This window comes from Tamandua tetradactyla, chromosome 2 (assembly GCF_023851605.1).
Source record: "Tamandua tetradactyla isolate mTamTet1 chromosome 2, mTamTet1.pri, whole genome shotgun sequence".
Taxonomy (NCBI): domain Eukaryota; kingdom Metazoa; phylum Chordata; class Mammalia; order Pilosa; family Myrmecophagidae; genus Tamandua; species Tamandua tetradactyla.
The window spans coordinates 62,494,151-62,517,492 of record NC_135328.1 but is presented as its reverse complement, the minus strand read 5'-3'; the positions used below and the strand labels follow the sequence as shown (position 1 = coordinate 62,517,492).

The 23,342-nt window shown below is 37.8% G+C and overlaps 1 protein-coding gene across 1 annotated transcript; it reads left to right on the top strand.

Moving 5' to 3' along the window:
• The first annotated feature begins 27 nt into the window (after nt 1–27).
• Nucleotides 28–21,063, top strand: CHMP5 (charged multivesicular body protein 5). Its single transcript, XM_077147947.1, has 8 exons — nt 28–362; nt 1,194–1,298; nt 2,730–2,776; nt 4,374–4,467; nt 4,591–4,662; nt 9,557–9,665; nt 17,985–18,097; nt 19,723–21,063. Exons 1-8 carry the CDS (start codon nt 294–296, stop codon nt 19,771–19,773), a joined length of 660 nt encoding a protein of 219 aa, XP_077004062.1. The 5' UTR covers nt 28–293; the 3' UTR covers nt 19,774–21,063.
• Nucleotides 21,064–23,342: the final 2,279 nt, after the last annotated feature.

Sequence of the window (23,342 nt, the reverse complement as noted above, 5' to 3'; positions counted from 1 at the left end):
TGCAGGCCCCGCCCTGTTTCGCTAAAGCTGCCGCGAGGCCCCTAGCTCACCTGAAGCCCCGCCCCACTCCCTGTAACGAGACCCCGCCCTCCACTGACTCTTTTCCTCAGTGCTCCGCCCACCCTTCGTCCCTGGAAGGAGGATTTGAAAACCGGGAAAGAAAAGGATCGGGAAACCAACAGGCACATTGCGCTTGCGCATGAAGAGGCCGGAAGCTAAGGCAAAGGCGGGGGTGACGGTGTTTCCGTTTCTGGTTTTGCTCCGGTGTTTGGGTTTTTTCGCGGCCGCCCAAGATGAACCGAATCTTCGGGAAAGCGAAACCCAAGGCCCCTCCACCCAGCCTGACTGACTGCATTGGAACGGTGGGCACTCGATCGTGTATAACTTAGCTCTGGGTCTCTGACACCCCGAACCCTCCTATCCCCGGCTCGGAATCCTACTCCTCACCCCGATTCCCGGGACCCTCCTTCCCCACCCCTGGCCCCCACCCAGATCATTCCTGACGCCGCCAATCCAGGGGTCCCTGACCCATCACTCCCTCGCCCTACCTGCACCCAACCCATTCTTCTGTCTACTTTCTTTACTTGATCCCCTCACTTCACCTTGTTTTAGGCCTGTACATTCTCCCCACCTCGTCCGGTTCGATCGCTATCTCTTCCCATCCCTTATCTCGGGAACGCCGACCTTACCCACTTGCTTCTCTCATCTTCATATTCAGTGCTCATATACCTGTACCCCAGTCCCTAGTAACACAAAATTCACTCTGGCCGTTCACAATAGGTCACTCCCCACCCCGCACTCCCACCTAGGGAGTGACATTAGATCTACAACCTTAGCCCAGGTACACTGGGCACTAGCCTAATTCACACCCCTCTTGATTGAGCCCCCAGCTTGGTTATTCTCCAGGGAAATATCAAGCCAGCCCAGTTATTCTTAACATATTTGAGGGAGGCCCTGGGATATCAGAATTTGAGGGTGGAGTATCATTTATAAACACCCACACCATCACCACCGTGTTTATGACTGGGAATCTCCCCCATTTTGGGGAATCACAGTTTCCCACCATACACCGTATGTTTCTCTTTATTTTTCACTTCTTTCATACTCCTTCCTTTCCCCTGTCCCTTCCCATGTAGATGTATTACAATAACTACCACTACCTTTGATTTTTTTCTCTCTCTCTCTCTCTCAAGGTGGATAGCAGGGCAGAATCCATTGATAAAAAGATTTCTCGACTGGATGCTGAGCTAGTGAAGTATAAGGATCAGATCAAGAAGATGAGAGAGGGTCCTGCAAAGGTAAAGCTTGTGGGGGCTTTTGCAGAAGGTGCTGTGATAGCCTAACTTGAGCAACCATCTATATTTTTATAATAGAGCCTGGTGGTAGAGGCTGGTGAGGGATACAGAAGAGATGCCCACAGTCTGATAGGAAGGACACATATCTTCAGGGAGGGCAGCTGGGAGTCAGATAGGGAAGGGAGGCTGGGATTTGACCTGGTGGGCAAGAAGATACTGATCACATGTCCAAAATCATGTTCTTGGAAATTAGCATCTTCTGCTGAGAAGGTAGCAACCTGGAGAAGAGGGTTGGGCCATGCTTAGGAGCAGGGAATTACCAGGCTAGTCAGGTTAGGTAAGTAAAGTAGACTGGTTAAGGAGATGCTGTGGCAGACAAGGAAAAAATACTGAATGAGACCTCTTAAAGACCAGTGTTCTAATACTGACACCATTACTTTTTAATAGTTGTGACCTTGATAAAGTCCCTTACTTGGTTATTTTCCTCTTCTGGTAAGTAGGAAAATAGAACACCATATTTAAATGCATGGACTATAGAACGACCTTGTTACCCCCAGCTCCTCAACTTATTAACCATGTGACCTGGAACAAGTTAGTTAATCTTACTGCACCTCAGTATCCCATTTTTAAAATGGAGATAATGTCTACTTCATAGGGTGAGGATCATACAAGGTAATTCATGTGACCTGCATAGCACTGTATCTAACACACAGTAACACTCATTAAATGTTAGGTATTATCATCCTCTGTAAAGTAGTAATATCTGCTTTTTCTTTCCCATTGGAGGAAGCAAACAAAATGATGTATGGATCAGTATAGAAAGGAAAGTGGCAAGTAGCTTTTTGTGGCCATCTTAGTTGGATGGCATGGAATGAAGAGCAACTAGACTCAGGAAAGCCCATCTGTACTGTTAGGAAAGTCCAAACCGTGGTGGTAGTTGTGAGAATGAAGTGAGAGGAATCAATTTAAAAATGAATTCTGAAAATTATTCATGGGATGACTGTACATGGGAAACAACATGTAGTACTGATGTAAAGATTCTCAAACTAGAAAAGTGAGAGATAGGTGGGGTCATCGTTAGTAATTTCCAAGGTGGAAAATAGGTTGAGGAGTTTGAGCATATTGAGATTGAGTTGATAGCAGGAATCCAAGTGACGAATCTCCTTTAGGCAACTGGAATACAAAATGGGCACTGTTGGGGCTGGGGATAGAGATAATATTCCTTGGAAAAAGGGAAAGTATTTCAGTACACTGAAGTGTAGGATGCATAGACAGCTGAGGTTTAGAGATATCTGTACGTGGGAAGGGAAGAACAGAATCCAGGAGTCGCTATGTTTACTACTCTGAAGACTGTTGAGTTTGAGGATATGGGAGATTACTTTTATCATATGTATATTTTCCACTTCTTTTCATCAAAATCTGTTTTTCCCCTAGAATATGGTCAAACAGAAAGCCTTGCGGGTTTTAAAGCAAAAGCGAATGTAAGTTTTGCACATAATCTCCTTCATTCTAGCAGGTTTAATTAACCAGAAGGGAAAATGGTCTTCAGGTCTTTCAGATTTTCATATAATTTTATAAGCATTCTTCATTTGATTACAGTGTTCAATTACATATACTATTAGCTGGGCAGCATTTGTTGCAACATCATCCAATAGAACTTTTTGCTGTGATAGAAGTGTTCTATATTTGCACTGTCCAATACAATAGCTATTTGCCACATTTTGCCATTTTTTTGTTGTTTTTTTTAATTTTGTTTGTAAAGTTAGGAATCTTGAATATCTGTTCTCTTCCACCAGAATAGATTAAAACGTTCTTCATTTGTTTGGGGTTACTATATACCAATATCTGAGCAGAAACCAGATAGTATCTTTGATGTTTATCCCTGTGGACTGTCCAGCTGATGAGATCCTCTGCAGGGTTGTAGTGGTCAGGGGTGGTCAACTAATAAGGAAACAGAAAAATTATTGATCTCTCTATTCCTATTTTTTTCTCTCTATTCCTGTTTTTAAAATGACTTTTTATAAGACATCAGATATCATCTTTCTCCTTTTAGATTTAACCAAAACTGGAGAAAAGAAATTATAATGCTTGGAGTGGTAAGAGTGTGATAAAATTGTCATCTTCTTAATTGGTAGCTTTGCAGTTTTTTAGTAACTTTCTTAAATAAGAGGAATACATGTTCATTTGAGAAACTTTGAAAATACATAAACATGAACAAGAGAAAAGAAAAGTTACATAGATTCCCACTACCAGAAATAACCATCTTTAAAATGCCAGTTTACTTTCTTCCAGTTTCTTTTCTGCTTTGTGCATACATGGTATGAATACATATAATTTTTTAGAAGAAAACTGAAATTGTATTGTATGTATATGTAGGTATCCTCTTTCACTTAATGTTATATCATGAACATTTTTCTGTCCTTTTAAGTATTCTTCAGAAATTTCATATTTTTTGATGCAGTCATAATCTACCATTTTCCTGCACCATGAATTGACCATATTTCTTCTGGTTGGATTGTTAGATGGTTTCCAGATAACTGTAAGAACCACAGTGACATAAATCTTTCAAGTAGTATTTGATAAAAAACTTTATTAAAATTAAACATATTTTGAGCAATGGGCTTTGTATAAGTAGGCCCTGTGAATACAGGATTAATAAAATATAATGCCTATTCTCAAGAAGTTCATTCATTGGGAAAGCAGTTTAACTGTACAAATAAAGAGCCTTAAAAAAGCCTTACCCTTTGCCTCAGCAATTCCACTTACGGGCATTTATCATAAGGAAAGAATCTAAAACATTATAAAGTCGTATTCATATTAAGACTTTCACAGTATAGAAAAAGGCAAATGCTATTGCTATTAAATAGAAAATGCTTTTATGGCTAAAATGCAAAGAAAAAAGGCTGGAGAGAAATGCATAAAATGATGTTAGAGTTATTAAATTGTTTTTCACAAGTTTTCTATATATTATTACCTTGATTTTTTTTTTCAAAGAAAATTCTTTAGTTTTAGAGATACTCTCTTCCTGAGGATGTCTATCTGGCTCATATTTACCATTCTCAATTGACTTTTAAAAAGGTATGAACAGCAGCGGGACAATCTTGCTCAACAGTCATTTAACATGGAACAAGCCAATTACACCATCCAGTCATTGAAGGACACCAAGACCACGGTACTCTCAAAGGACCTTTTCTCATGATATATATATAAATTTTTTTTAACTCTTGTGCTCTTTTCATGGTTCTAAAAAGGCAGTTTAACCAACATGGTTTCTTAAACATGTTTTATTTTTTAGGTTGATGCTATGAAAGTGGGAGTAAAAGAAATGAAGAAAGCATACAAGCAGTTGAAAATCGATCAGATTGAGGTCAGATGTGTACTAGTTTCTGAAAAAAATCTAAATGAATGTTACAGAAAGAGTGCAGATAAGAGATTAAATCTCAGGCCTGCCATTTACTAGTAGAGTAACTTTAGGAAAGGGTATCAAAGATTTCAATTTCCTCATTGTTAGTACAAGGATCATAACATCATAAACAGTTGTTATGAGGATGACATAAATCAACTTATATGTCTAAAACGCACAGTGCTGGGCAGGCCATGGTGGTTCAGCAAGCAGAGTTCTCGCCTGCCATGCCAGAGACCCGGGTTCAATTTCCAGTGCCTGCCCATGCAGAAAAATAAAACACACAATGCCTGACACATAAAAGCACCTAGTAAGCATTTGCTCTTATTTCTAACTTGCTCAATGAGGTTTAGTCTGTTTACTTGTAAACTGATTTGCTGCCTATCTTCTATGACTGTCATTTGTCTCTTTCCATGAGGGCAGGGATTCAGTTTTGTTCACCTTTATATCCTCAGGGCCTAGGATGATGCCTGGCTGTAGTTAGTACTCAAGAAGTATTTGTTGGTTCATTAATGGATCAATGAGAGGCTATTAAAGGAGATAAAGCAGTACTACCTGATTCAAGTGATATTTGTTCAATGAGCACCTACTATCTTTCAGGCATTTTACTTCCTCTATGGAGGTATTCTTTGGCAGAACTGATCTTTATTAAGAGATATGACATTCCTTCTCTGCCTTACTTTTTTTGAGCACCCTTTGGTAGTCTGTCCTTGGACATTTTGTAATTCTTCACCAATTTCTGCTTACATGAAGTTAAGGAGATTTGATGAAAATAATGTCCTGCATATGCTTATCTTATTTGTACAGCACTATTTGGTAATAAAATACAGTGAAATGGAATTTAATTTTTTGCTTAGGTTTTGCTATGTTTTAATTAGAGCTGCTTAATAGGAACAAAGTAGAAAATTTGACCTTTGTTTTTTGTATGTCTCTCCACCTTTCACATGTGGTTGTCTGTCTGTCTCCCTGCCTAATTGTCCTTTTCCTGTCCCCAGTAGATTGTCAGTATGACAGGTGGAAAGCTTCTTTTTTCTCTTATTCTTTTTGTGTGTATATGTGTGTCTGTTTTATGCTTCATCTTTTTGCTGGGCTGCATATTTTTAATTTTGTCTTTATTTTCCTAAAATATGAAACATTTTCATTGTTTTATAGTTTTTATTTTTTATTTTGCCTTTATGTGTTGGTAGCTTTGTCTCTGTACTTGAATATTCTCTGTAGTTTAATATTTATGTTTGTTTTCATTGCTTCTGTTTATTCAGTATTGAACCTGCTAATTATTTGTTTGATTTTTTTCATGTCTAGCCTAGAATATGTTGATAGGAATGCTATTCATAGATGATTATAGTTATAGTCTAAGCTTGAGTTGATTAGCTTACTCTTATTTTCACTCTCTTTTAATTACTGTTTTGGCCAGAGCTTTTCTCCTTAACAGAAGGTACATGCATACAATGTGATAGAATGACACTTGGAAATGCAGAAATGCGGAGCTTTTTCTTTTAAAAAGTTGTTTTTCTCCACTTTACTTTCTAGCCCTTTCCCCTTATATTGTAAAACAAATATACTCTGATTTGGGCACTTTGATTTGTGTTGCCCTCAAATTGGATAAATGGTGCTGATTTGTAACTCCTGTATTATCAGCACTAAACTTTCTGTCTCTGAAAATTCAGCATATGAAGTGCATATAGGTGTACTGCACATCCTTAACTCAATAGAAATAATGATAATAATGAGCTAATATGTATATTATTAGGTGGTTGGTGTTTTACATATATTATTGTAGTAAATCCTTTCAGTAACCCTATGAGTTATGACTACTAATGATCCCATTTTGCAGAAGAAATTCTTAGAGACATTACTTCTCACTGAGAAATAGCAGAATTTGAGTTTGGGTATGTCTGACTTCAGTGCCTGTGCTTCTAACCTTTTTGGTAGTTATTCTATTACCCTGTGCTATACTGCTCGGATTGCTTTCATATAATTTCTGGCCCCACAGTCATCTCCCAGTCAGACACAGGAAGATCATTCAAAGATGATTTATAGAGGGGTGCACGGATGGTTCAGTGGTAGAATGCTCATCTCCCATGCAGGAGACCTGGGTTCTATTCCCTAACCATGCAACTCCCTACCCCACCCCACCCCCAAAAAAGATGATTTATACCCATAAGACAACTTTTTCACCAACATGGTCTCGGATATAAAGCCTACTGTGATTCCATTTCTGTTTCCTCATCCAGGGTGGGCCCAGTATGATGTTTTGTACCACCCAGTACATACTGCTACTGCCTCCTCTTCCTCCACAATGTAGTCAGGCTTCCACTGATGAGAAGATAATTTGCTTATCAATTGCCACCTTCCTTCCATTAATTAAAAAAATGTTGATATATGTGATGATATTGTGAATTACTGATTATATATATGTAGAACGGAATGATCATATGTTAGGAATGTTTGTGTTTCTTTCTTGTCATATATTTTTTTTAATTTTAAAAATTAATAAAAAAAATTTTTTTTAAAGTATTGATAGTGTAGGTGTTAATGTTTCAAGGAAATGTACTGTAATAGCAGAGAGCTGAAGGGCATCTGTTCAAATTCAAAGGACTTTGAATTTCCCTAAGTACCTTAAATTCAAATGCATTATCATCAATTCTGTTCTTTTTTTTAATTATTATTACTATTATTTTTTTATATGGGCAGGCACCGGGAAGCGAATGTTCTTTATTTTTAAGCTCACATTTTACTGCCAAAAATAAGAGGGAAATTACGTGATTTAGTATTGTTCCCAGTTGTTGTTAGGGGATTTTTTTTTTTTTTTTTTATGAAACATAACCACCTACAAACACAAACATTCTTACCATATGATCATTCCATTCTTGTTATATAATCAATAATTCACAATATCATCACATAGTTGTATATTCATCATCATGATAATTTCTTAAAACATTTGCATCAATTCAGAAAAAGAAATAAAAAGAAAACAGAAAAAAATTCATACATACCATACCCCTTACCCCTCCCTTTTATTGATCACTAGCATTTCAATCTACTAAATTTATTTTAACATTTGTTCTCCTACTATTTATTTCTTTTTAATCCATATGTTCTACTCGTCTGTCGATAAGGTAGATAAAAGGAGCATCAGACACAAGGGTTTCACAATCACACAGTCACATTGTGAAAGCTATATGTTAGGGGATTTTTAAATAATTCCTTGTGCTCTCTTTCTTTTACGAGCAATTCCTTTTTCCAGGAGTTACTGGAACCAGTCCTTTATAGGAGTACCTGCTCAGTTGTTAACAAAATAAAACAATCACTCATCAAGGACTGGGATTAGGAAGGGGAACTGACAGTTATTGAGAGCTAGGTATGTGCCAGACATTTTATGTATATTATCTTTTTAAAAATTACTCATTACTGATGGTATAATCTAGGAATGCCTAGAGTGTTTAATGATAGTGACTAAATGTACAAATTTAAAAAATGTCTTTGCATGAGGAAGAACAAAGGAATGTCATTACTGCAGGGTGCTGAAAATAGATGGTAATTAATATTTAAAAATTTTAACTTATGTGTGAGACTAAAGCAAAAAATGTTTATTTGGTATAAAATTTATATTTTAACTAGTGCATTTCCTAATATAACTTACATAGACAGCTTAATTGAACACCATAAGTACATGGAACCTTGAGTAGGACATGAGATTTTGTTGGTTTGTCCAGAGTGATGCCCCGATAAATCCCAGAGTGATTTGAACAGTGAATAAAAAAAGTATTTGCAAAGTCCCCTTCGGGGAATGATGAGAAAGGGGGAAAATTCAGCTTCCCCAAGTTGAATTTTTGATATTCTCACAAGCAGTGTTAACAATCAAAGCTATAGGCTAAGCCCCCAATCTTAGGGTTTTTTAACATGAAACTTAACCCCACAAAGGATAGGTCAAGCCTACTTAAAATTAGGCCTAACCGTCACCCCCAAGAGAACCTCTTTTGTTGCTCAGATGTGGCCTCTCTCTCCAGCCAATACAATAAGCAAACTCACCACTCTCCCCCAGTCTGCATGGGACATGACTCCCAGGAGTGTGAACCTTCCTGGATAGGTGAGACAGAAATCCTAGAATGAGCTGAGACTCAGCATCAGGGGATTGAAAAAACCTTCTCGACCAAAAGGGGGAAGAGTGAAATGAGACAAAATAAGTGTCAATGGCTGAGAGATTCCAGAGTCGAGAGGTAATCCTAGAGGTTATTCTTACACATTAAATAGATATTACCTTGTTAGTCAATATGTAGTAGAGAGGCTGGAGGGAACTGCCTGAAAATGTGGAGCTGTGTTCCAGTAGCCATGTTTCTTGAAGATGATTGTATAATGATATAGCTTTCACAATGTGACTACTGTGTGATTGTGAAAACCTTGTGTCTGATGCTCCTTTTATCTACCTTATCAACAGACGAGTAAAACATGGAATAAAGATGAATAATAGGGGGAACAAATGTTAAAATAAATTTAGAGTGAAATGCTGGTGATCGGTGAGGGGGAAGGGTGGGGGGTATGGTATGTATGAGTTTTTTTCTGTTTTCTTTTTATTTCTTTTTCTGAATAGATGCAAATGTTCCAAGAAATGATCATGGTGATGAATATGCAACTATGTGATGATATTGTGAATTACTGATTATATATGTAGAACAGAATGATCAAAAGTTACAAATGTTTGCGTCTGGTGTTTTTTGGTATTTAAAAAAATTTTTTTAATTAATAAATAAATAAAATTACTCATTACCAAGATTTAGTGGAGAAAATAGGGGAGGAGGGTGGACAGGAAAATGGCAAGAAATCAATGATAACCCTATCACATGTATTTCTATAGGATATACAAGACCAGCTAGAGGATATGATGGAAGATGCAAATGAAATTCAAGAATCTCTGAGTCGTAGTTATGGCACCCCAGACTTAGATGAAGATGACCTAGAAGCAGGTAAGTTATGGGAAAAGCAGTATATATCTGGCTTTATATTCTAAAATAAACAAATGCCTGGCACCTTTTCCCAAATGCTAGTTAAAATTCCTGGCAGTGTTCCCTGAGAGTTTGTTTATGGTACAGACAGGGAAAGAGATTTGAATTAGCTGTGTCTGACTTGCGCATTCTAGCAATAGCTGGGGCCTGGACATCCTCTGAAGGAAAGTCTAAGCAAAGGTCTGTGCTGACCTGGTGCTTAGTACCCATAGTGTCCTTTTCACTGCCTTTCCCTGCTGCTTTCCTTTTTCTTTTGTTCTCCTTGTTTCCTTACCTGGAGTGTTATCCCTCAGAACAGGAAAGCAGATAAGAAACAATAGTTCAGATTTTTCCTGTTCATGATGGCAGAGTGATACCAATTTAACTTTAATAGCATATAAAAATTTATTTCCTATACCTCAGCATCCTGCAAGCTTTATGTAGTTCTTGTCACAAGTTACATATTTCTATGTAATGAATCCAAAACCGTTAATTTATCATTAAATTTTATGCATCCACCTTTTAGATCCCATAGGAAGTAAAAACTGGAGTGACAAATAAAAAATACAGTAGTAGCACTGGCATCTATATTTACCTATATCATTATCTTTGCTGGAGATCTTTATTTTTTCATGTGGCTTCAGTCAATTGTCTAGTGTCCTTTCTTTTCAACTTACAGAGTTCCTTTGAGCATTTCTTGTAGGACTGATCTAGTGGTGACAAACTCCCTCAGCTTTTGTTTATCTGGGAATGTCTTAATCTCTCCCTCACTTTTGAAAGACAGTTTTGCCAGATACAGAATTTTTAGTTGGCAATTTTTTGCTTTAACTCTTTAAATATGTCCTCTTACTGCCTTTTTGCCTCCCTGGTTTCTTATGAGAAATTGGCACTTAATTTTATTGAGTCTCTCTTTTTTTTTTTTTTTTTTTTTTTTAAAGGAAAGACAGAGAGAAGGAAGGAAGGATAGAAGGAAGGAAGGAAGGAAGAAAGGGAAACATTTTTAAACATTTTCTTGTTTTATTGTATTCTGTTTCTCCGTTTTTGTTACATGGGCTGGGGCCGGGAATCGAACCGAGGTCCTCCGGCATAGCAGGCAAGCACTTTGCCCGCTGAGCCACCGCGGCCCGCCCTTGAGTCTCTCTTATACATGACACAGTGCTTCTCTCTTTGGCTTTCAGAATTATCTCTTTATCTTTGGCTTGTGATCATTTGATTATAATGTGCAGATAAGTCTGTTGGATTTATCCTGTTTGGAGTTCACATCTTGGATGTGAATGTTCATGTCTTTTTCTAAATTTGGAAAGTTTTCAGCCATTATTTCCTTGAATATTCTCTCTGCCCCTTTTCCATCTGGAAGTACCACAGTAAGTATATTGGTACACTTGATGGTATCCTACAGGTTCCTCAGGCTCTTTTGTTCACTTTTCTTTATTTGTTCTTTTTGCTCCTCAAATGATTTCATTGTTTTGTCTTCAAGTTCTCTGATTCTTCTGCCAGCTGCAGTCTGCTGTTGAACCTCTCTAGGGAATTTTAAATTCTGTCTCTGTGGTCTTCAGCTCTGTTTGCCCCCTTTTCATAATTTACATCTCACTGTTGATATTCTCTTTGTGTTCATCTGTTGTTTTCCTGATTTCCTTTAGTCTTTGTCCATGTCTTCCTTTAGCTCTTTGTGTATATTTAGGACCTTTTTTCTCATATATATTTTTATATTTTTATTGTGAACAACAAACAAACATACATTTTCATGGTTACAATCAATGGCTCACAGTGTCATCACATAATTGTGTATTCATCACCATGATAAATTTTTTTGAACATGTGCATCTCTCCAGCAAAAGAAATGAAAAAGAAAAACAAACAAACTCATACATGCCATACCCCTTACACCTCCTCTCATTGACCACTAGTATTTTAATCTACTCAATTTATTTTCACCTTTGTTCCCCCTATTATTTGTTTCTTATCCATATTTTTTACTCATCTGTCCATACTGTAGATAAAAGGAGCATCAGACACAAGGTTTTCACAATCACAGTCACATTGCAAAAGCTACGTCATACAATCATCTTTAAGAAACCTGGCTACTGGAACACAACTCTGCAGTTTCAGGTACTTCCATCCAGCTGCTCGAATACACTATAAACTAAAAATGGGATATCTATATAATGCGTAAGAATAACCTCCAGGATAACCTCTCAAATCTCTCAACCACTGACACTTTATTTGTCTCATTTCTCTCTTCCCCCTTTTGGTCGAGAAGGTTTTCTCAATCCTTTGATGCTGAGTCCCAACTCACCCTAGGATTTCTGTCCCACATTGCCAGGGAGGTTTATACCCTGGGAATTATGTCTCATGTAGATGAGGGAGGGCTGTGAGTTTGCTTGCCATGTCGGCTAAGAGAGAGAGAAAAACCACATCTGAGCAACAGAAGAGGTTCTTAGGCCTAATTTTAAGTAGGCTTAGCCTATCCTTTGTAGGGATATTTCATAGGGGCAGATCCCAAGATCGAGGGCTCACACTATTAATTTGGTTGTCCCCTCTACTTGTGAGAGTATCAGGAATTCTCCAGATGGGGAAGTTGAATTTTTCCCTCTTTCTCCCCATTCCCCCAAAGGGACTTTGTAAATAATTCTTTATTCACTGTTCAAATCATTCTGGGATTTATCGGGGCATCACACTAACCTGGACAAACCAACAAAATCTCATGCCCTGTTGAAGGTTCCATGTACTTATGGGGTTCAATTAAACTGTCCAAATAAATGTAATTAGGAAGTGCACTAGTCAAGATATAAATTTTGCAACAAATAAACATTTCACGCTTTAGTCTCACAAGAAATTAAAGTTTCAAAATATGAATGACCATCTATTTTCACCACCCCACAATATTGACATTCCTTTGTTCTTCCTTATGCAAAGACATTTTTAAATTTATACATGTAGTCTCTATCATTGTACACTCTAGGCATTCCTAAATTACACCATCTCAGTCTTTATCGTTTAGGACCATTTTTTAAGTCTTTTTCTGGTGTGTCTCAGGTCTGGTCCACTTCATTGTTGGGTGTATAATGCTTTAATATTCTCCTTTGCTTGGACCATCACTTCCTTTTTCTTTGTATATTTTGTAATCTTTTGTTGAAACCTGGATGTTTTGTTATTGTAGTATATTATCACTGGAATTTAGACTGAGACATTTGTTCCTTAAGCTTCTATCCAGTTAGTTTTTGTTTTAAGGGAGAGGACCTAGATTTATAAAAATTGATAGCCATATTGACAAGAGCAACAGAGCTATTGTTTAAATCACTATGTTATTTTGCTCCAGCTGGTATTTTGACAGAGCTTTCCTTGAATCCAGGAACTAACAAAAATAAATAACTAATTAAAAATGGGAAAAAAGAAAACTCCTTTCCCAGTCTCTGCAAGTTGATCTGTGTGCGTACTCTTCTTTGGAACTTATTCATTGAGTTTAGAAAAAAAAAAAAAAACAGCTGTAGGCCAAAGCAAAGGGGCCTCCCTGGTCCTTTTTATGCATACCTCTCTTGTCTTGGGCATGCTTGTTTTACCCTAGGAATTTCTCCGTTTACACAGTTCCAAATATCTCTTCATTAGGAATCAGTTTCCTCACAGTTCCTGGCACAGTAGCACTATGTGTCCTACAGCCAGCAATCTCTTGTTCCAAGTAGTACAGCTTGACTGCTGTCCTACAGTGTTCTATAGGAGAGCTCTGTCAGCCAACTTCTACATGCAGGGCATGTTCTGGGATGGCAGTCCCTCAAGTTACCACCAGACAAATTAAACCAGACATACATGCTCCCAGTTTGTACACAAGGATTATTCTGCTCCCTCTGGAACTGGGAGCAGGTATCCACACTAGGAGTGTGGAGCAGCTCTGTGCCAAGCCAATGATGGATGAGGTTTACGAGCCTACAACATTTAAATATCCTTTATCTTAATTCCAAACTTACCTTCCATTTTACCAAGTGTTCAACAATTCAGATATTCTGAGCTCTTTCTGCACCTGCCTTTTACCCTAGGCATGGATAGTAGCTTTTTATTTTTTCAATTTTATTGAAATATATTCACACAACACACAAACCATCCAAAGTATGCAATCACTGACTTACAGTATCATCCCGTAATTGCACATACATCCCCATGATTGATTTTAGAACATTTTTATTACTCCAGAACAGAAATAAGAATAAAAAATAAAACCCAAATCTTCCCATATCCCTTATCCCCCCTGCTGTTGACCAATGGTATATTGTGGTAGTAAATTTGTTACTGTTGATGAAAGAATATTCAATTACTGTTAACTGTAGCCCATATTTTGCAGTAGCTGTATTTTCCCCATATACCCTCTATTAGTAATTTTTTTACATTTATAGTAGTTCATGTAAACATTTTTATTTTTATTTTTTGCTTTTTTGACATCATTTTATTCTATTATGTTTATTCATTACAGCACAATTATTTAGCAAGGCCCTCGGTTTCAGAAATCTCTCTGTTGGATAGATTAGGCAGAATCTCATGTCTGCCCCTACATAGCTAAAATTATGAAAAGATCGAAGATTTAGTAATACATATTAAAGAATTGGAAGTCATTTATCTTTTTGTTTTGTTTTTTAAAATATTTATATTGAGATACCTTTACACACATACAGTCCATCCACAGTATAGTCAGTGGTTCACAATATCATCACATAGTTGTATAGTCATCACTGTGATCATTTTTAGAATATTTGCATCACTCCAGAAAAAGAATACATCCCATACCCCTTACCCCTCCCTCTCATTGGCCACTAGCATTGCAATCTAGCCAATTTTTTTTACCCCTTATCCTCCCCCATTATTTATTTATTTTTTTACTCATCTGTCCTTACTCTGAATAAAGGGAGCATTAGTCACTAGGTTTTCACAGTCACGTGGTCACATTGTAAAAGCTAATCATTATACAATCATCTTCAAGAATCAAGGCTACTAGAATACAGTTGAACAGTTTTAGGTACTTCCCATTAGATACTCCAGTATACCATAAACTATAAAGAGATATCTATATATTACATAAAAATAACCTCTCGATTCTATTTGAAATCTCTCAGCCACTGAAACTTTATTTCATTTATTCCTTCCCCCTTTTGGTCAAGAAGGCTTTCTCAATCCCATGATGCCAGGTCCCAACTTATCCTGTCCCGTGTTGCCAGGGAGATTTATACTCTTGGGAGTCATGTCCCACATAGGAAGGAGTGCAGTGAATTCACCTGCTGTGTTGGCTTAGAGAGAAAGGCCACATCTGAGCATCAAAAGAGTTTCTCTGGGGATGACTCTTAGGCATAATTATAAGTAGTCTTAGTTTCTCCTTTGCAGGAATAAGTTTCATAGGGGTGAACCCAAGATCGAGGGCTTGGCCTATTAAACTGTTTGTCCCCACTGCTTGCGAGAATATCAGGAATTCCCCAAGTGGGGAAGTTTAATATTTCCCCTTTCTCCCTAGTCCCTCAAGAAGACTTTGCAAATACTTTTTTATTCTCTCCAAATTACTCTGGGATGTATCAGGGCATCACATTGACTTGTACAAACCAATGAAATCTTACTCCCTATTCAAAATTCCATATTATTACGGTGTTCAAATAAACCAACCATACAACTTAAATTAGATATTGTTCTACCAAAATATAAATTTCATGCAAGAACTTATATACATACATGAGTCTAAACAGTCACTTTCAATCAAGTTCACCTACTTTACATCATTACTTACCATCCCAGTAACGAGATACTGTCACCTTTATCCATTCCCAAACATTTAAGTTCAACCTCCTTTATAATTCTGTACATACTAGGTAACTACTCCCCATTTTTTAGCTCTTGTCTATCCCTAGGTATCCTATATTCTACATTTTAAGACTCTGAGTTTACATGTTCTAGGTAATTCGTATTAGTGAAATCACACAATATCCATCCTTTTGTATTTGACTTATCTTATTCAGCATTATGTCCTCAAAGTTCATCCATGCGGTCCCATGCTTCAGGACCTCATTCCTTCTTACTGCTACATAATATTCCATCTTATGTATATACTGTATTTTTTTAATCCACTTATCTGTTGATAGAGTCTTGGATTGCTTCCACCTTTTGGCAATTGTGAATAATGCTGCTATGAACATTGGTGTGCAAATGTCTGTTCGTGTTCTTGCTTTCAGCTCTTCTGGTTATATACTGAGTAGTGGAATTGTTCGGTTGTAGGGCAACTCAGTATTAGTTTTCTGGGGAATGCCAAACTGTCTTCCACAGTGCTGTACCATTTTACATTCCCACTGGCAGTGAGTAAGTATTCTTGTTTCTCCACATCCTCTCCAACAGCCACTAGTGGCCATTCTTAGAGGTCTGAGATGATATCTCATTTTGGTTTTGATTTCCATTTCCCTAATAACTAATGAAGAGAATGTCTTTTCATCATGTACAGAACTTTCAAGATTATCCTATTTGCAGTGACTGTTTCCCCACCGGGAGAGGATTTTCTTTCCTCTGCTCCTCCTCAGAGAGTCCTGGACTGTTCTCTTTGTTATTATACAAATTTTTCTCCCCAGTGGCTGTGATCTGCTTGACTCCTCTCCTGCACTCTGGGCTGTCTTTACATTTAGCCCTGGATTCACCCTGCCTTACAGCAGTCAATTTTCCCCTTCACGTGCAGATTTTCTGTGCCCAGTAACTTCCACATTAGGCATCCAGACCCATGGAGCCAGATGATATGCTTGTTCATAAATATCCAATTTTTTCGTTTAGGTGTACCTAACAATTAGGGACTGGGCACAGCTTGTGTGTCTCTTAAACCACTTGGGAATGAGTGGAGGGGAGAGATACGGACTGTCAGGTCTGTGCTACTCTCATACTCCTTTTTGTGTGTGAGAAAAGGAGCAAGTAGATTTTCTTCTATTCCATTAAGTGCTGAATGGAATAGACCAGTGTTTCTCTTATCTCTGAACATCCTCCAGAGTTCCAGTTGAGTTGAATCTATCCTTTTATTTAGCTGCCTCTAAGAGGAAATGTTCCTGGGTTTGTCTTATGCTTCTATCTTGATGATACCACCCCCCAATTTTTTATTTTCTTATTTCCAATCTTGAGTTTTCCCTGACAACTCCGCTTGCTATTCTCATTCCTCCTGCCTACTTCCAAGTTATTTTACCATTTTTTATTTTTAGAGCCTGATTTCATGAAATGGTCACTCAGTATACAACAACCTTGTGCCTTGTGCCCCCTTCCAAGTTCATCAGTAAATGAGCAAGGATTTCTTGTATTTGCTGTTGTCAGACTTTCTAGTTTGAATTGCCTAACTGATAACCTAGATTCTTCTCATGCAGACTAGGGCCTTGTAAACCCATTGGAGTTGGATGTTTTGTGTTCTAGTTCACTAGCTGCTGGAATACAATATACCAGAAATGGAATGGCTTTTAAAAAGGGGAATTTAATAAGTTGCTAGTTTACAGTTCTAAGGCTGAGAAAATGTCCCAATTAAAACAAGTCTATAGAAATGTCCAATCAAAGGCATCCAGGAAAAGATACCTTGGTTCAAGAAGGCCAGTGAAGTTCAGGGTTTCTCTCAAGTGAGAAGGCACATAGCCAACATAGTCAGGGCTTCTCTCTCAGCTGGAAGGACACATGGTGAACACGGCATCATCTGCTAGCTTTCTCTCCTGGCTTCCAGTTTCATGAAGCTCCCTGAGAGGCGTTTTCCTTCATCTCCAAAGTACCCTGGCTGGTAGATTGTCTGCTTCTTGTGGCTATGCCATTCTCTGCTCTCTCAGAAATGCCTCACTTTCTCCAAAATGTTTCCTCTTTTATAGGATTCCAATAAACTAATCAAAACCCACCCAAATGGGTGGAGACACACTTCCACCTAATCCAGCTTAACAACCACTCTTGATTAAATCACATCTCCGGGGGATGATCTAATTACAGTTTCGAGCATACAGTACTGAATAGGGATTAGAAGAAATGGCTGTCTTTACAAAATGGAATTAGGATTAAAACATGGCTTTTCTAGGGTTCATACATCCTTTCAAACCAGCACGCTTTGTTTTTGTCTTATTTTGATTTTTTTTTCATAAATGTCACCACGCTGTTTCTCTTGAACTTTTCTTACATTAGTCATATTTTATTCAGAAAATAGAAATTAATAATTCCTTTCCTTTTATATGTAAGTTTTCATTTCATTGCACATAATTTGTCTAGCTTTCTTAACAATAGCTGCCAGTTTTCTTGCTTACATTTTTTTTTTTTAAATGTTGACTGTTTCAATTTCAGAATTGGATGCACTAGGTGATGAGCTCCTGGCTGATGAAGATAGTTCATATTTGGATGAAGCAGCATCTGCACCTGCAATTCCAGAAGGTGTTCCCACTGACACGAAGAATAAGGTAAGAGTTTTTTTCTGTATATTTTTTTCTATGCAAAATCTTAAAGGCTTTATGTCTGACTGCCATTCTGGTTTGTTTGCATTGGATTATGAATAGGCTATGTAAATAGTATCACTGAGGCCCAGGAATGTTTTTATACAATGACAATTTGTATAATATATTTAATCACCTTTGTTTTGTGCTTGCACTGAGTACAGTTAACATGTTTTAGGTATTTCCTGTGAAAACATCAGCAATACTTGCATGAACCATGCAAGGCAGTTGTGTAAAAGAAAGACCCAATCTCGAGGCACATTAGTTAAATTACAGGGTGATATTTTTAAAAAAGGGAGAGGTTAGTAATTTAACTATTAAACTTAATGAAGAATGATTCTGAGTCGACAGTGTAGTAAAATGAAGACTCCTGGGCTAATTCTCAGTCCTGCCACTAGCTAGCCAGGAGACCTTGAGGAAATTGCTTAGCTTCTTTGAGCTTTTCTTTTCCTTGCATCTGTAAAATGCAGACAATTATCTCACGTAATTGTTCTGTAGATCAAATGTATGTAAAAGGGCTTGGAAGTTAAAGCCCTGTCCATATCTACATTGTTGTCATTATTATAGATTATTTTACTGCCGATGAGATCCTGTTCATGCCATGGTAATATGTCTGTTTTTGCTATTGCTACTGGATGTTTATAGTCCTGGTATTTGCCTTATCTCTTACCATGCACATTGAGTGGGCACAGTGTGGTTGAAAGGAACTTGGAGTGGGAACCAGTCCCAGCTCTGCCTTTATTTACTGTATGACTTTGAATAAATTAGAAATTCTTGTCCTCTCTCCAAACCTTGTTTATTCCCACTTGTAAAATGTATGGAACAAAGAGTAGAGAGCAGGTAATTTCTCAGGACCCTTTTAGTGGATTTAGTCTATATGGGTCTTCCCCTACTGTATCCCTCCCTTCTCCCTTGAATTTGGGGTAGTTTTATGTTTCTTTTCTGCCCACCAGTACCCCCTGCACCCACCCACCCCACCAGCCCTCAACCACTAGCTAGCTGTCCACATCAATGTTTCAGGTGCATAGGTTGCATTTTCTCAGCACACCTGAAATAATTTTTACCAACACTACCATAAACTACCTTTTGGAATCCCTAGGATGAAGTCGCTGAAGCACCTGTTATTTCCACTTCTAGAAGGTCACAAGATTCCTGTGTTAAATGTGCTGCTGAGATGTTTTCTTAATTGATAGTGGTTTCACTGCCTTTGATTTTCAGTATATGATATGGAACTGAGTGCTTACTCTAGGGCACTGCTCCAAGGATTTGGGAGGCTATGAACTGTTTTGGTTCAGTTTAGGAAATAGAGTGAAAATGCAAATCTGAGGCAAAGACTAACTCCTCTTCCCCTTTCTAGATTTACTCTTCTGTTTTTCTTTCTCCTGCAGAAGATCACCTTGTTGATCCTTTCCAGTTTTTTTCCTGGCCCATCACTTCCCCTTTATCTTTCATAAAAGTGCTCTCTCACATCTTCTCAGAGGGGTTTTGTTTGGCTGATAAACACTAGGAAATGAATTTTGACTACTAAATGTTTGTGATTATTTTATATCAGTTGAAAAAAGGTGACACTAAGCAGTACTTCCCTTTCACAGGATGGAGTGCTGGTGGATGAATTTGGATTGCCACAGATCCCTGCTTCATAGATTTGCATCATTCAAGTACATCAAGTCAAATAAACATATATTCTGAAAACTGGGAAATATTTATCCTTTCAAATTTACCATAACTGGCTTAGGTTTCATGCCTTTCTTTGAAAGGAAGGTTAATTACATGATTTTTTTTTCTTCCATTAGAGACTCATTGCTTGGAGGTGCTTTCTTTGTACTAAATTTGTATTCTTTTTCTCTTATGAAAGACTAACTTAAAAATATCAATGCCTATGTAAGACTTGTTTTCTTTCATTAATAATAATTTGAAATAAAACCAAGGAAATGGGTATCTTTAAATTCTATGCTGAGTAACTGTGTAACGCTACAATTTCAGAATGTCCTGATGTATTGATAAGACAAAGAAGAAATTGTAAGAACTGTTCATATTATGATTCAAAACCATTCTCTATTTTAGCATTATAGGTTGGGTAAAAGATGGCCTTTTTGATGGGTTTTGTTGTGTCTTGTGAGCAAATTGTTACTGTGTCTAGTATTGGAATGGAGTTCTCATTACTTTATCATAAGTCTTGATTCTCTGGTTCTTTCAGTATTACCTACCACCAGACTTGAAATCAATAATGAATATTTCTTGATATTTAATGTATAAGACACTTATTTATACTCAATAAATATTTTTCAAAAGGATACAATTTTGATAATGTCACTTCAACCTAAAAACTACACAAAATTTAGCCAGAAGGATTGTGGTATAGTGGAAAGAGCAAGAAACAGTCCAGGTTTTGGCCCTAAGTCCATCATCTTCTAACTCCTATGTCACCTACTCCTCTGAACATCTGTTTCTTCATTAATAAAATTTGTGCTTACCCCTCAAGACAGGAATATCCCCTCAAGGTGAGGAATAATAGAGGTAATGATCATGAGGGCTTTGTTAACTGCAGTATGCTGTGCTCATATGAGGGATTGTTAGCAACAACAACAAAAAACAGGTGCTTCATTCCTTTCTTGGGAGGTACCTGGAATGACTACAGCAAGTCCAAACTCCTGCCTGATTTTGGACCTTTAGTGATCTCATCTTGGCTTCCTCACTCAACTTTCACCAACAGCATTCCTTTCTCCAGTCTGGCAAGTTGCCTCACAATGCCACACATACACACCATCTTTTCATGTCTGCTAAGGTTAAATCCAATATACATGTATTGCACACCAGCTCTGTAGAAGCCTCTATACCAGCCCAGGTCCTAGAACAATCAGTTCTCTCTTCAAAAGCTCACACTCGGGTGGGCAACGGTGGCTTAGTGGCAGAGTTCTCTCCTGCTATGCTGGAGACCCGGGTTCAATTCCCAGTGCCTGCCCATGCAAATAAAAAAAGAAGCTCACAATCTATTTATAGAAGGTATGAGATGTATATAACCCTCTCTGTTCCGCCCCCACTTACCTCACCCTCACCCTCTTAAGAATACTTGCTGACCAGTAGAAAGCCATCCTTATCTTCTTGAGATCTTTTTTGCTACAAGTTCTTTTCTCCTTTTTTCTTTCTCTTCCACAGATACCTCTTTCCCACATAGCCCGTTAAATAATTTTTTCTTTATCTTTCCAATCTTGCACCTTTTTCCCTTCATACAAGAAGGATGCATTTTAAACCTCACTCCCTTCTCAAGATTTCTCCTTGAAAAACCTCACACCCATGATTTCCACTATTAACTTATGTACTGACTCACAGTTAACTATTAGTAGTCTAGATTTCTTATTTTTGTTTTCAGTTCTGGGGATTCCCATTAAATGTCCCACTATTACCTAAAATCCAGCATATCTAAATTAAGCACATCATCTTGGCTTTCACTCTCAGCAAACCAACAGCTCCTTTTCTTCTTGCTTGCTAATGTTATTAGTGGCTCACATATTACCAATTTTAGTGGGTGCTTCTTAGTTTTCCAGTTACATATCTTGAGTGCATTGGACACCAGCTAGCAATCATTCTACCTAAATTTCTACTTCCTTGGCTTTTGTGACAATACTCTCTGGTTCTCCTGTTCCTCTGACTATTCCCTCCAAGACACCTGTCTGAAATCCTTGTCTCTCCAAACCCGCAAGGTTAGTGTTCCTCAGGATTCCAGTCTCTTTCTACCATATTTCATTGCTCACTTATATTTAGTGATCTCATATATCCTTGTGGCTTTAGCCATAACTGCTGACTTCTAAATCTATACTTCTATCCCTAATCTTGCCCCGAGTTACAGAATCCAATTTATATCCAGCTCTTTGCCTAATAATGTTTGGATATCCCAAAAGCCCACAATTAACTTCACGTTCAACACACCCAAGACAACCTATCATCTTTCCCCAAACCTGAATCCCCTCCTCATGTTTTCCATGTCAGTGAATGGAAACATTATCCTACCATCATTCAAAACATAAAGCCCTTAAAGTTGTCCTTGATGCCTGCATTTTGACTCATCTCACACATTAACTAATCATTAAACCCTGCTTTTAACCTGTTTCTCAAATCCAACCCCTCCTGACCTTTCCTCTCTCATCTCTCCTTGGCCTAAACATCCCTCATATAGGTTTTCTGAATAAATTATTTGCTTTCTCTTCCAATTTCACTTCCTTAAGTCATTCATTTACAGCTAGACTTACCTTTCTAAAATTCAAATCTGGCACTTAATTAAAATACAAATCCCTTACTTAAAATATTTTATGTTTCTCTGAAAAAGCTGCCTATGACCTGACCCCTTCCTATCTGTAATGGTTTATGGCTTGGTCTTCTCAGAAGAAAATCCTCATATTTCGGAGGTACTGCTTCCCCCCAACCATGTGATTATTTGAAAAATTCCAGTTAGAGTAGCTCTACTCTTCTAATTATGGGAGTGGACATGTGATCAGGCTGTGTCTGTGAGAGTCCATCCCTCAAATTTTCTGGATGGAAACTAGGGTAAATGCTTTCTTTCCTCTTTGTCAGCAGAGTATTAGAAGCTTGAGAAATTGAAGAAAGAGAGAAACCAAGATGAAAAACATAATGAGGGAATGCTCGTGGCACTGAGCCCTGATTTCTTATCTCTGAGGTTCCCAGAGCTCTCCTGGTCTTTGCAACTCTTCCTTCGATTCTCTGAGGCATCTGAGGGTTCTGCCAGGAAACCATCTTTACTGCTTAAATTAGTTGGAGTTGGGTTCCTGTCTCATGCCAGTAAGAGTCCTATTTAAAACTATTCAGTTTCTCTGCAACATCTCTGTGCCTTGCCCCATCTTTTAATTTTATGCACTAATAACTGCTCTGCTTCTAATTTCCCCACATCTACCATACAGTCATGATTCCCTTCCTCTGCTCATATAGTTTCCCTGATTTGGAGTTTCATTAACACGTCTTGTCATTCTCCTAATTCTTCTCATTGTTCAAGATAGCTCAGGTGTCATTTCCAAAACGCTTTTCTTAACACTTCTAAGCTGGTGTAGTGGACTAAACCTGTCCCAGATTTTTTGCCACTCCTACTGCCAGAAGGTCGAGTTCATTTCACCTCCCCTTAACTCTGGACTGGCCTATGATTTGCATTGACTAAAAATGCATTGAAAGTGATTCTGTATAACTTCCAAAGCTGGGCTTTAAG

What these genes read in the sequence shown, in the direction of transcription:
- CHMP5 (XM_077147947.1), top strand. Translation starts at nt 294, where the DNA reads ATGAACCGAATCTTCGGGAAAGCGAAACCCAAGGCCCCTCCACCCAGC. An exon ending in TGAGAGAGGGTCCTGCAAAG is followed by an intron (nt 1,299 to 2,729) that starts GTAAAGCTTGTG and finishes TTTTTCCCCTAG; the next exon opens with AATATGGTCAAACAGAAAGC. An exon ending in TGAAAATCGATCAGATTGAG is followed by an intron (nt 4,663 to 9,556) that starts GTCAGATGTGTA and finishes GTATTTCTATAG; the next exon opens with GATATACAAGACCAGCTAGA.